This window comes from Uloborus diversus, chromosome 6 (assembly GCF_026930045.1).
Source record: "Uloborus diversus isolate 005 chromosome 6, Udiv.v.3.1, whole genome shotgun sequence".
NCBI lineage: Eukaryota > Metazoa > Arthropoda > Arachnida > Araneae > Uloboridae > Uloborus > Uloborus diversus.
Window position 1 is genome coordinate 126934615 of NC_072736.1, and position 12355 is coordinate 126946969.

General features: G+C 32.8%; 1 protein-coding gene across 1 annotated transcript in view; it reads left to right on the forward strand.

The window, feature by feature from the left end:
- The window catches only part of LOC129224738 (high affinity cAMP-specific and IBMX-insensitive 3',5'-cyclic phosphodiesterase 8B-like), a 209831-nt gene extending 198052 nt beyond the window's left edge, over positions 1 to 11779 (forward strand). Inside the window, exons 19-20 of the mRNA XM_054859286.1 lie at positions 7519 to 7648; positions 11519 to 11779. Coding sequence (XP_054715261.1) covers positions 7519 to 7648; positions 11519 to 11637 — 249 coding nt within the window. The 3' untranslated portion in view covers positions 11638 to 11779. The remainder of the gene's footprint in view (positions 1 to 7518; positions 7649 to 11518) is intronic.
- Positions 11780 to 12355: the final 576 nt, after the last annotated feature.

The following is a 12355-nucleotide window of genomic DNA, read 5'->3' on the forward strand; positions in this document are numbered from 1 at the left end:
CTCAGAAAGTTTTTCATTCAAATATTGAATTCTTCCAAATGTTCTTACTCGAAAAAAAAGTTCAGTAGCATTTTTATATGGGTCAGGAAATTGGTCTTTCAATACAGAAGAACAATTAAATGGCCTAGCTTTTGTACAATCATAAAAACTCTAATGTATCTGATTTGGAAGCTTTAAGTGATCACAAAAAAAAGCTCCTATACAAAAATAGATATACGATTGAGATAATCAAGATATAGTGCTCATTTTCCATCTCCCCTCTCCCATCTTTAAGTCATTGTCGCATCAATGCGAATTAATAATTATTTTAAGCATGGGGATACAGTGTTCAAGAAATTAAGTTAAATCTATTGAATAATATTTACAAAGAAATTTCATGCATTGCATCTAAATGCATTGTAATTTTACGGTTAAAGGAAATTTATTACGGTCTCGCAGTGCCATTACTAAGCTAATTAAATATCATTATATATAATATTAAGTTGCATTGTGACAGGGTTGAACCAAATCCTACATTAAAAAATAACTTCGTACACCACATTTTATGAAATTTGTCTTGCTCTTTACTTTAAAATTCTTCCCCCAATTATTTATTGAAGCAGCTTCAAAGGCCATCAGCACGTGAAGGCGTTTTCAATACTTTCAAATATAATTACACACAAATATTTTCGATTCTAAAAAATGTGACTTTTATGTCTACTTTAGCATAACATGAAGGAAATATAACCTGCCAACAGATTTAGCGCAGGAGCAGGCGCTTATTTCTGAAGAAACCCTAGTCAAATGTTATGAGACATTTCCAAATTAAAATTAAACCTTGAAAACAATATTCATATCCTTATTCATGAGTGATTTTTAGCCTTGTCTGGGAGTGACCTCGGCCCCTTCAACTGCCTCTTAAACAACCCTTGTACAGAGTAAAAATTCTTAAATTGTATTTTAGCTAAGGCATACTACAGTTCTTTCGGCATACGCTGTGGATATTGTCCCGCGGAGTGTACCCGATGACGTCAAAAACGAGTTTTCTCCTCTCGCTGTCCACTTCGCGGCGGATGAAAAGATCAAAGAAACGAGCTAGCCCTTGTTCTTCTATGGCTCTGAGAGAGTCCATGATTCGTTTGCCGAATCGTATTCTTTGATGTGGCCAAACGAACCCGTGCTTCAGAATTCGTTTTCCGTTATGGTTCCGAAGTGTTCCCACACTGTAAAAAAAATCCGGAAACGTTTCTGAGTATATCGTGCAGCTGCGGTTCATGAAATTTTCAAAAACGTTTCTGAGTATTTCGGAATTCTCTTTCTGTAATGTCCAGAAACGTGTCTAAGTATTTCGGAATCCTCTTTCAATGTTTCTGAGTATTTTGGAATACTCTTTCTGTAACTTTCAGAAACGTTTTTGAGTATTTGGAATCCTCTTTCCGTAATTTCCAGAAATGTTTCTGAGTATTCTGTGCAGCTGTGGTTCATGAAAGTTTCGAAAACGTTTCCGAGTATTTCGGAATTCTCCAAACAATTTTCAAAAACGTTTCCGAGAATTTCGGAATCCTTTTTCCGTGATTTTTTCTAAAATATAATTCTTTACTATAGTATTGCATACCATATCAGTTTCAGTTCTTTCATATCTAACAGCAATGAAACAAGCAATTTTAGAATCATTCGTGGATTTTTTTTTCTGAATTTCTAATGACAAATAGCATGGTTAACAGCATAACATATGCACAGTTATAAATTTTTGAAAATTTATGAAATAATATAGTAGTTTCATTCCTAATCACAAAATCGTCAGGGGAGGGGAGGGGGGTACTTTCTCAAAAGTGGGATTGTTTGTTAAACAATCTTAAACTTCAGTTTTTCTCTCAATATTTTCAAGACATAACTATCAACATATTGTATTTTTAATGCAGAACTTAAAAACATATCTTGTATCAAACTTGATACCTTTTATTTTCGGATAAAATTTGACAGAACTTACCTTCCCTTCGCGTTCCGGAATTCGTTCCCCTTAAGTCTATTTCTCTGACGAACAAAGTGTACCGAAAAGTGCCAACAGAGAAATTGGTGAATTTAAATATGACACCATGTCCTCCTGTTGGAACCATTCGGGTTGATTCTTCTGTTCTTGCCCTTTTCCAGTTCATCACAAATATAAATACTTAATCAAAATAGGTTACTGATTTTATTTTTACAATGTGCGCAAAATGCATTACCGTATATACTCGCGTATAAGTCGAGAAATTTTGTCCAAAAAATGAGATCAAAGGAAGGGGGGTCGACTTATACGCGGGTCAAATTTTCCGAAAAAAATTTTCCGATCAACGAGAGCTGGGAAGCTACGAGAAATGCCGATGTGCGGTTACAGGTAGTCGCTGATAAGTTGCTAGTGTGAAAAAGTAAACTTATTCAAAAATAATAACTAAAAAAACCTAAATAATACACATAAGTAAAGATAATTTTATTCCTCTTTATTAAGGATCAAATCAGCAATTAACAAATATCGTGAACCGTATTAAAATATTTATCGTCAACAGTCACGCCATTCAGACTGAGAGTGCGTTCGACGAGCACGACCGGGAGCGACCGGTTAGAACGCCGCGGTTAGTAACTGGTTACTTACCGGTGACCGGTGAGGTTCGTCGAACGCATCCTTTGACGATTCTGCAGCCGCCGATGTATAGGATGACGCGGTGATGACGGAAGCGGACTTTAATGAACTTTTTTTTGCGTCCGACTCGGAATCCGAGTTTGAAGGCTTTTAGAAATGTTTTCCTATTTAATTCCTATTTTATTTGTAAATAAATGTGTTCATTATTTTGAAATTTCTTTGAAAATAATTCGCGATGTTTTTGGAAAGTATGGGGGTCGACTTATACGCGGGTTTTAGATTTTTCTGGATTTTTTCTCTGAAAAAGGGGGGGTCGACTTATACGCGAGATCGACCTATACGCGAGTATATACGGTATATATTTTATTTATTAAAACACTGAATTCTATTGCATGATTATTCCATTTCATATATACGAGATTCCCCCCCCCCCACACCATAAGAGTGATGGTGCACCCATAAAATGATATAAAGCGCCCCCCCCCCCTCCCTTAAAAAAAGCAATCCCTGAAAATGTCAATGGCAATCTGCGTGGTGAACGCCCCTCGTCTTCTCCCCATATGTATATTGTATAAAAAATGATCACTTTTGAAACAGTGAAACAATGACATGAAATAATATTTCTTTTTATTTCGGCTTGTAAATGCAGCTGTTCCATTTTTGCCACTGACTCATTCCTCCTGACTGTCCTATATTAAACTAGTATATCCACGAAGGAAATGTTATTTACCGAACAACTAATGTCAAGGAATTTTTTATTGTCAACCACATTTAACAAAATGAATAAGCACATGAATAAATTGCATAACTATGTTGCTTACTAATAGATAACTGGGCCATTTTCTAATAGTATAAATATTTTTAAATAAATGAATAAATTATAATAAAAAAAGATAAATAATACTGGCACATTTTTTGTGAAGCATATTACAATACTAGAAAACATTTGCATTACCATATTTTTAATGAATTAAACAATTGATTTTTTTTTGAACCAATGTATGTATATCCAAGTATTTCGAAATAACTTTTCTGTGATTGCTTTTCAAATATAAATCTTATTTCTTTTGCGTAATTAATCAGTTTCAATTGGTTACAACAAATAGTACACTGCGCACATAGGTATGTAGGATAACTTTAAATTAATTCGATAAACCCAAAAACAGTTACAATTGGAGCCTCATCAAATGCCAATCAACAAAAATATAAATGTATATTACAACATGTTTTAAAATATTCATTAATACTTACAAGTGAACATGAGCGGAAGAAAATCTAAGTACCTCCATTACAACTGGATAAGTAATCCAAAGGGTTTCGTTTCATTAAGTATAAAAACGGGTGTTGAAACTATTCACGCTTGAACACACAATATATATGTAATCATGGTCGCACTAAAAATTTTAAAGAAGCAAATCGTTATTAACTAACTTAATAGCTGCATACATCGTCTAAAAAATCAAGGGCAGCCCAAAATGCAAAGGCGTAAAATTAGTTTCGACACAATTTACTACTCTCTAGACATGAAATAACAAGCAATCCAATGCTAAACAGTTGCTGACTGCAGCAACCATAGATAAGGAAAAAAATAAGCTCTCGTTATTTCTGACTGACTGGTGCCAGCGCTGGAAGGATAAAATACGTTTCGAAGCATTGCGCCTCACTTCCGCTTCTAGATTTTTTGAAATAACAAAAAGCTTTCTGAATATTGAGGAGTTCGCTATTGGATGAAGGATTCTTATTATTTCGGAAACGTTTCTGATATATCCAGAAACGTTTCCGAAATTTGTTACAGTGCAGCGCTTGCCTTCACGTTAGGCTTAGCACGGCCATGTGCTTGCCGTTCGTAAATAATATCCTCCCGACGAACGAAAATTATGCATCACTCACTTATCACTTTCTCCTCTGCTCTTATCACATCCTCGTCGCCACTGTAGTGTTGGTTCTGCAGAGCAGGAAAACACATTGAAGAGATCAAATGCTGTCCAGTAAGGGATCCGTTATCATAATGGGGGATTTCAATTTTCTGGGTATTGATTGGAATAATTTTTATCCTGGTAATGGCAAAGAAGAGGAATTTTTAAAAGTAATTGGTGACTGTTTCTTAGATCAAGTTGTAACTCAGGGTACTCGAGAGGAGGCGATTTTGGATGTAGTTTTTTCTGACATAGGTAGTTTTGTTGAGGGGTTGTGTGTAGGGGAGCATATTGGAGATAGTGATCATAACAGCATTAGATTCCGGGTTAAATTTGAAGTGTGCAAAGATGATAATTTTAGGTTTGTGCCCAATTTCAGAAACACTGATTTTGTTGCACTTAGGCAGAGCTTGAAAGAGGTTTTTTCGTCAGGATTGGAAAATAGCGACGTAGATCAGCAGTGGACGGAATTTAAGGATAAACTTGCTAAAACGGTTGGGGACTATGTTCCATTTAGGAAAAAAGGTGTTAGTACCAAAATTTGGCCCATGTGGTTCTCCAGGGAGACTAAAGAAGCTCTTAATTATAAGCAAGCCACTTTTCATCAGTTTAAAGAAACTGGTCAGAGTGCGGACAGGCTCCAGTATGGTAAGGCAAGGCGAAATTTTAAGTATTTGGTACGGATTCAGAAAAGGGAATTGGAGCAAAGGCTGGCAGATGACATTGATGGGAACCCTAAGAGGTTTTTTGCTTACGCTAATTCTGGGAAAGCTCGAAACAGTCAAATTGGGCTTTTGGTTGATGAGTATGGAAATTTAATCCAAAACGATAGGGATATTGCAAATGTTCTAAATAATTTTTTTTCCAGTGTGTTTAACGATAACTGTATCTCAACAGTTGACACTAATAAGACACAAGCTATTATACAGCATGAGGATTTTGTATTTTCCAGGGAGGAGGTTTTATTTCATTTGAAAAAGATTAAAGCAACTAAAGCTCCGGGACCAGATAATATTTATCCAAAAATTTTAGTTGAATGTGCAGAGGAATTAGTGGATGTTATTTTGAATATTTTCAATGCTTCTTATAACTCAGGGACGGTGCCAGAGGACTGGAAGCTGGCTAACATAACGGCCACTCTTCAAGAAGGGGTCTAAAGGTATTGCTGGGAATTATAGACCTGTAAGTTTGACTTCGGTGATTTGTAAAATTTTTGAAACTTTGATCAAAATTAAGATTATGAAGTTCTTAGAGACTAATAGTCTGTTGACTAGTTTGCAGTATGGTTTTAGGAAAGGTAAATCCTGTACTACTAATTTATTGCATTTCTACGACAAGATTACCTCAGCTTTAGATAACAAAAAATGTGTGTATGTTGTTTATATTGATTTTCAAAAAGCTTTTGACAAGGTACCGCATGTTGCTCTTCTCAGCAAGTTAGCTGACATAGGAATAGGAGGAAAAACTTTACTTTGGGTTAGAAATTGGCTCACTGGTAGGAAGCAAAGAGTAGTTGTGAGAGGAAATCATTCTAATTGGAGTGATGTTTTAAGTGGGGTTCCTCAGGGATCAGTTTTAGGACCTCTTTTGTTTATTATATTTATGAATGACATCAATGAAAATATTTCTGAAAGCATGAATTGTTTTGCTGATGATGTAAAAGTTATGGGGACTGTCGAAAATGAAGAACGAGTAAAACAGCTGCAAGAGGATTTAGATCATATAACTAAGTGGGCAGATAAATGGGGTATGGCAGTTAATGTTGGGAAATCTCAAGTGCTTCACTTAGGTCATGGAAATAAGCGTATGAGATATCGTTTACAGGGTTCAGTCATAAATCAGGCAGAAAATGTTATGGATCTGGGCATCTTTATAAATCAGGACTTCAAGTTTAGTCAGCAGTGCAGTATTGCTAGTAACAAAGCCAACAAAATGCTTGGGTTTATCAATAGATCTATTTCAAACAAATCTAAGAAAGTTCTTCTGCCTTTATATAGGAGTTTAGTAAGACCTCATTTGGAGTATGCTGTTCAGTTTTGGTCGCCTTATCTGAAGAAAGATATTTTTGTATTGGAAAGGGTTCAAAGAAGGGTAACTAAATTAGTAAGGGGACTCTCAGATTTAGATTATGATACCAGACTTAATAGGCTTAACATGTATAGCCTGGAGCAAAGGAGAGTCAGAGGGGACATGATTCAGTTATTTAAATTTATCAAAATGAAAGATGTAAATGGATTAAATTTTTGTGGGGAAAGCAGGACAAGAGGTCATTGTTTTAAGCTATTTAAATCTCAGGCTAACTTGGAAATCAGGAAAAACTACTACTTTAGCAGGGTCGTGGGCACTTGGAATAGCTTACCGGAAGAGGCGGTAATGAGCAAGGGAGTGGATGGCTTTAAGAGGGCCATTGATCTTCATTGGGGACTAATTAATTGATTAGGACCAGCCTAGCTGGCCCCAGAGCCTGTTGCTGGTTGTCACATTTGTATTTGTATTTATTCCAAGATTACACATCCAACATCCTGCATTGCTCGTCGGGGCTCTGCATTGGAGCAGAGCGCGTATACATAACTACATTATTTATTGGCGCCATCTCTTGACACGCCGTGCAAGCAAATACTTACTTTATAACAAATATCCATCAATAAATAGAGCAAGAACTCAGAAACTCTAGCAGCAACGAACCACGATGACAGTTTTTTTGTAGAGGCCCTCTCAAAGCAACCGATTGAACAAACAAGACGAGAGTTTTGAAGAGATTGTTCAAAAATTTCAGATGACCCCTCCCAAAATGATCGGCTAGATCTGTCACTGCCTTAAACTACACCACATGGTCTATAACTACAGCTGTATCACAAAGTTAATGACTCCTCGCGCACAGTTGTAGACCTGAATTTATGTCATTAACTTTGTCCCAATTCTTCTAAATTATCTTGAGAATTGAAAATATGTGTAGTTTCTCAATGAACAAAATAACATATAGTGTTTTTAATTCACTCATAGACTGATGAAGAAAAGAGCAAAGGACTTCCTATAGTGATGCCAGCATTTGATCGTGCCAAATGTAGTATACCAAAATCTCAGATGGGCTTTATAGATTATTTTGTTAATGATATGTTTGATGCTTGGGATGGTGAGTTATACTTTTTCACATTTTTTAAATTGTTCTTATTTTTTGCATTCACCATAATTTTTGTTCTCTCATATATATTAAATATTCATTATGTAAATGAATGATTTGAAAGCTTTTTTTTACAATTAATTTTAAGTTATAAAGTTGTCGAATCAATTTCCTATATTATCGTAAATCTGAATTATGAATGGAAAAAGGCTCATACTGTAATGTCATTCAGTCTGCATTTTATATGTAATTATAGTAAATTTTAAACTTCAACTCTCATGTGTATCTGAAATTAGAGTAAATTTTAAAATACGCATTCATTACTCACATTTGAATGTTTAGAGCATGAAGATATTGTTGACCACAATTTTTCATTGTTTTATTGTAATGAAGCAATAAATCAGCAAAAAGAAAAATAATTTGTTCATTCTACTACAAGCATGTTAAAGGTTTAAAGTGCTATTTTATGTGCAATCTTGCGGCAAAAATAGTTTTATGGTTTTGACTCATTTTACATTTTATGGAGATTGCAAAACTTTCAATTCGTTAGAAATTTACCATATGTATTGTATTTCAAATATTTTGTTACATTCTGCTGTTGCAGTTATCGTATCTGTGTAAGTTTTTTATTTTTTAACCCAAAGATATTTAGTTTTAGCAAGTGGAAGCTTTAGCAGTGCTTCCACAGCTGTGCCAAATTACAATAAAATACTCCTGCTTGTTTTTGAAAATTTCACATTGAACTTGAGTATTGAAATCAAGGGAGAAATTTCTAACTTTATTTTTGTATCTGAAACAACATTATATTTTGCCTTTTTTTCCCCCCAAAACTAGTTTTTGGCATGTTAGTATTTTATCGATGAATCTTAACTATTTTATTAGAAACATCAAATATAGATGGGAAAATTGAAGAGAATGTAGAGGAGCAATATCTAATTCTTTACCAATATTATTGGGGGAAGAGGAATACTCTTATAATTGTTTATTTTCCATCCATTTTAATTATTGGATTATTTTTCAAAAAATTAATATGTTAACTTTAAACAGAACATGGGAGGTGGGAGGGGAGTAAATTTTTACTCAACTTTGTATGGTAATATATTATCTTCAGTAAATAAAAAGTGATATGAATAACCATTAATAGATGTTAAAATATTACCCTATTACAGCAGTGCATCTTACTTGCTAGGTCCAAGCAAAGGAATGCATTCGTTTTGCAATTTTCTGCATCCGCTGCAAAAGCCAGACTTCTTTTCAATCCACTTATGTATTATGTTTCTCTAGAAAATAAATTAAAATTTATTTTTATTTTGTTTAAATCATATATAAGGGTGTGCTTTCTAATGAATTAAAATTAAACATTGAATCCCACTTTTAATTAAACAGAACGTCCGCCAAAAACATCCTGGATGGGCCAAAGCCTATAGTTTTACACTATACTTATAGTTTTCAACATATTAAATTCTTCATAAATTATTTTATGTCACATAGTTTCTTTCAGCAACCAATGCTTATCTTAAAACTGCTAAAGCTTAATGCAATAAAAAATAATTACTAAATAATCATAGTAATAATAATAAGTTGAACCTTTCAGCTAAACTATTGGAAATTAGAATTTGTTTCAAACTTGAAAATTGTAACTGTTGCACAATTTTTTCAAACATGTAGCTCTAAACTGTTTAATTATTAGCAAATTTTAAATTCTTGAACACATAGTGAAAGGTGCATTTTGTTTTCCCAATAAAGTGAAAAATGTATCCTTTTTTTGCTACAAAAATTATGAAAACCATGCAAATTAATAATGTGAGATATTCTAACCAATGCCACAATTATATTTTTGACTTAGACAGGAACAGAAAAATAAAAGAAATATTTTAATGCACTTTTTTCTTCCAACGAAAGGCACTTTTATGATTAAAACAATTGTTGATTATGTTATTGATATAGAATCTTACAGTAAGTAAACAAAATGAAGACAAAACATCTGCATTTCTCCAGAATTTCTCACCTTTGCTAGCTACCTGTGAAATTTATGCGTTAGGCTTAAAATTTAACCGTTTTAGCTATTATTGCTTTTCTTGCGCCAGTCCCATTTTTTTATGCATTTTAAAGTCTGTTTTAATCCGCTTCTGCAACACTGGGTTATTTTTGGCTGCTTTGCAGTTCTTATGCTTAGACATAAACAACTTTGTGCCGACAGTTAATTTCTGTCCTTCCTATATTTTATCTTCTGTTGAAAATAAAATATAGCTGTACCTTTTTACCATGACCACTCATCCTATCCAGTTCCATCCAATTTAGTTCAAGCAAACATAATTATAAAAGTTAATGGTTAATTTTTACCAGGCTTACCTAAGATTTTGTTTCTGAAGATTTTATGAAAATTAATTTTATCTAATAAGCATTAAAAGTGGATGGCAATAAATTATGATAATCTAGGAATTCTATTGTTCTTCGCAGATAATTAATTAAAAGTCTAGAATAATTATGAGATACTCAAATGCAAGGATTATTTTCAATTTCTTAAATAAGAATTTTGGAAATTTAGCAATGTAAATGTTATGCAAATATGTTGTGTATAGATAATCGAATTCATAAGATTGATTTATGTGTTTGTTATTATAACCTTATATGTATTCTGCACATTAAGATTTTTCCATAAACACCTGGGCTAGGATGCTGATAGCCTAAAAGTTCTTTAAGATTACTTTTAAAAAATGCATGGGAGAAAAAAAACTATAAGCCATAAAAATGAGTTGAAGTGAAAAAAAATTGTCCTTTAAATTATCAAGAAAATGTTCCGAAATTTGCTTTTTTTAAAATTGTAAATCCTTACTATTATTTGGATGCTTCACTTGCCAAATCGATTGACTCCATAAAACAAAAATTCGAGAAAAGTTATGAAGAAGTTAGTGTTATCCATATGAGTGAATAAGCCCTCGTGTTACATTTTCTGCCATCACAGGGTCAGAAATGTGCTGAACCAAAACTTTAATATAAATTCACATGCTAAGCATTGATTTAGCACTATTAAAGCAGAAATGATTATTTTTTTTTAAAGTGGAGTTAATCGATTTGGCAATTTGAGGCATCCATTTATAAATTTAATTTAAAAAAAAAGTTTGCATGTGTTCATAAATTTAATTTTAAAAAATCTACTCAAATACTAATAACTAAAGAGTACTTAAAAATAAAGTAATTGAAATAATTATGAAATTTATAATCAAAATCTAAATAAGTACCTGATGAAGATAAACAAGAATTTATTAATGTTTAGCTACAATATTCAAGAACATCAGAGCTGCTTTGTATAATTGAATGGTTTTTGATATTCTTTAAATCAAAATCACATCTACTGTTCAAAAACATACTGTTATATCTTGCAAAAGCTCTGTTCATTATCATTTCATTTGTCTTTGGAGCACATTTAAAACAAGAAGGTTCAATTACGGAAACGTCTTGCTCTCCTTCATAATATTATTTTTCTCTAGTTTAAATGTGCTGCATTTGTTTCAAATTATGAAAGTCATTTTTTTTTACAAGCAAAATGCTTTGGGGAAAAAATTCCCCTACTCTAAAGATACTCTAAAAGAATACAGAGAAAAAAGAAATAATTGAAGTAATACTGGAATTTACTAATGAATCCAAATAAGTACGTGAAAAAGATAAGCAAGAATTCATTAATATTTGGCTACAATCTTCAAGAACATCAGAGCTGTTCCTGATGTATTAACACGTATTCTACCAAGCAAGGCTAAAATGCGTGTATTATCAGCATTCTAGCCTTGCTTGGTAGCTTCTATTTGGAATAAATTAGTTATATAACATTGTTATTTTGTAAAAACCGATTGCTGGAAAATAAAACACTTATTTTGTTTTTAGCATTTTGTGATCTCCCAGAGTCAATAGAACATATTAAAGTAAATTATGAGTACTGGAAGCAGCAGGAAACTCAGAAGCAAAAAGAAACTGATGTTACGCAAAAGAAAAAAGATGGTTGAACAATTTAACCAGACTTTGAATTTGAATTTACGTTCAATGCTTATAGCTCCACATGTGTGAAGCAGGAAAACAAATGTTGATGCATTCTGCAATTTTAACGTTATTTACTCTGTGAGAAATATTTCATGTTGAAATATGTGTGTATATGTTCAAGTGTTGTGTAATGTTATGGCTTCCTATTTTAATATGAACAAAGCAAATGTTTTTTAATAACTAACAAACGTTGTTGATCTTCTATTATTATTGTTAATTTGTTTATTAGTCTATGACTAAGGCTTTATGGAGCCACAATTTATTTAATTAAAGAAGCATTATTAAATATATGCTCTCAAAATTTAAATTGCATGTAGAAGTTATACATTTTTTTTCCAAAAAGTAAAGATAAATAATGTTTTTTATTCTGAAAAAAATTAGTTAGTTTTAAACTGACTGCTTCAGGGCGATTCTCGAAAAAATGTCCTGTGCGTAACGCTAAGTTTTTTATTTTATTCAAGTAACTATTTATTAAATATGGGATTAACTGTTATGCTTTGATAGCATATTAAAGCATGTATTATTCCCCAGCAGCATTAGTTTTTGAAGGCTTTGGTTAGCTGGAAAAAATAAAAAACTTAGCTTCATGCACGGGACATTTTTCCGAGAATCGGACTTCAGCTTTATGAAAATCATTGTTATACATCCTTTTGGCTAAATTAACAAATTGTTAAGGTTGACCAT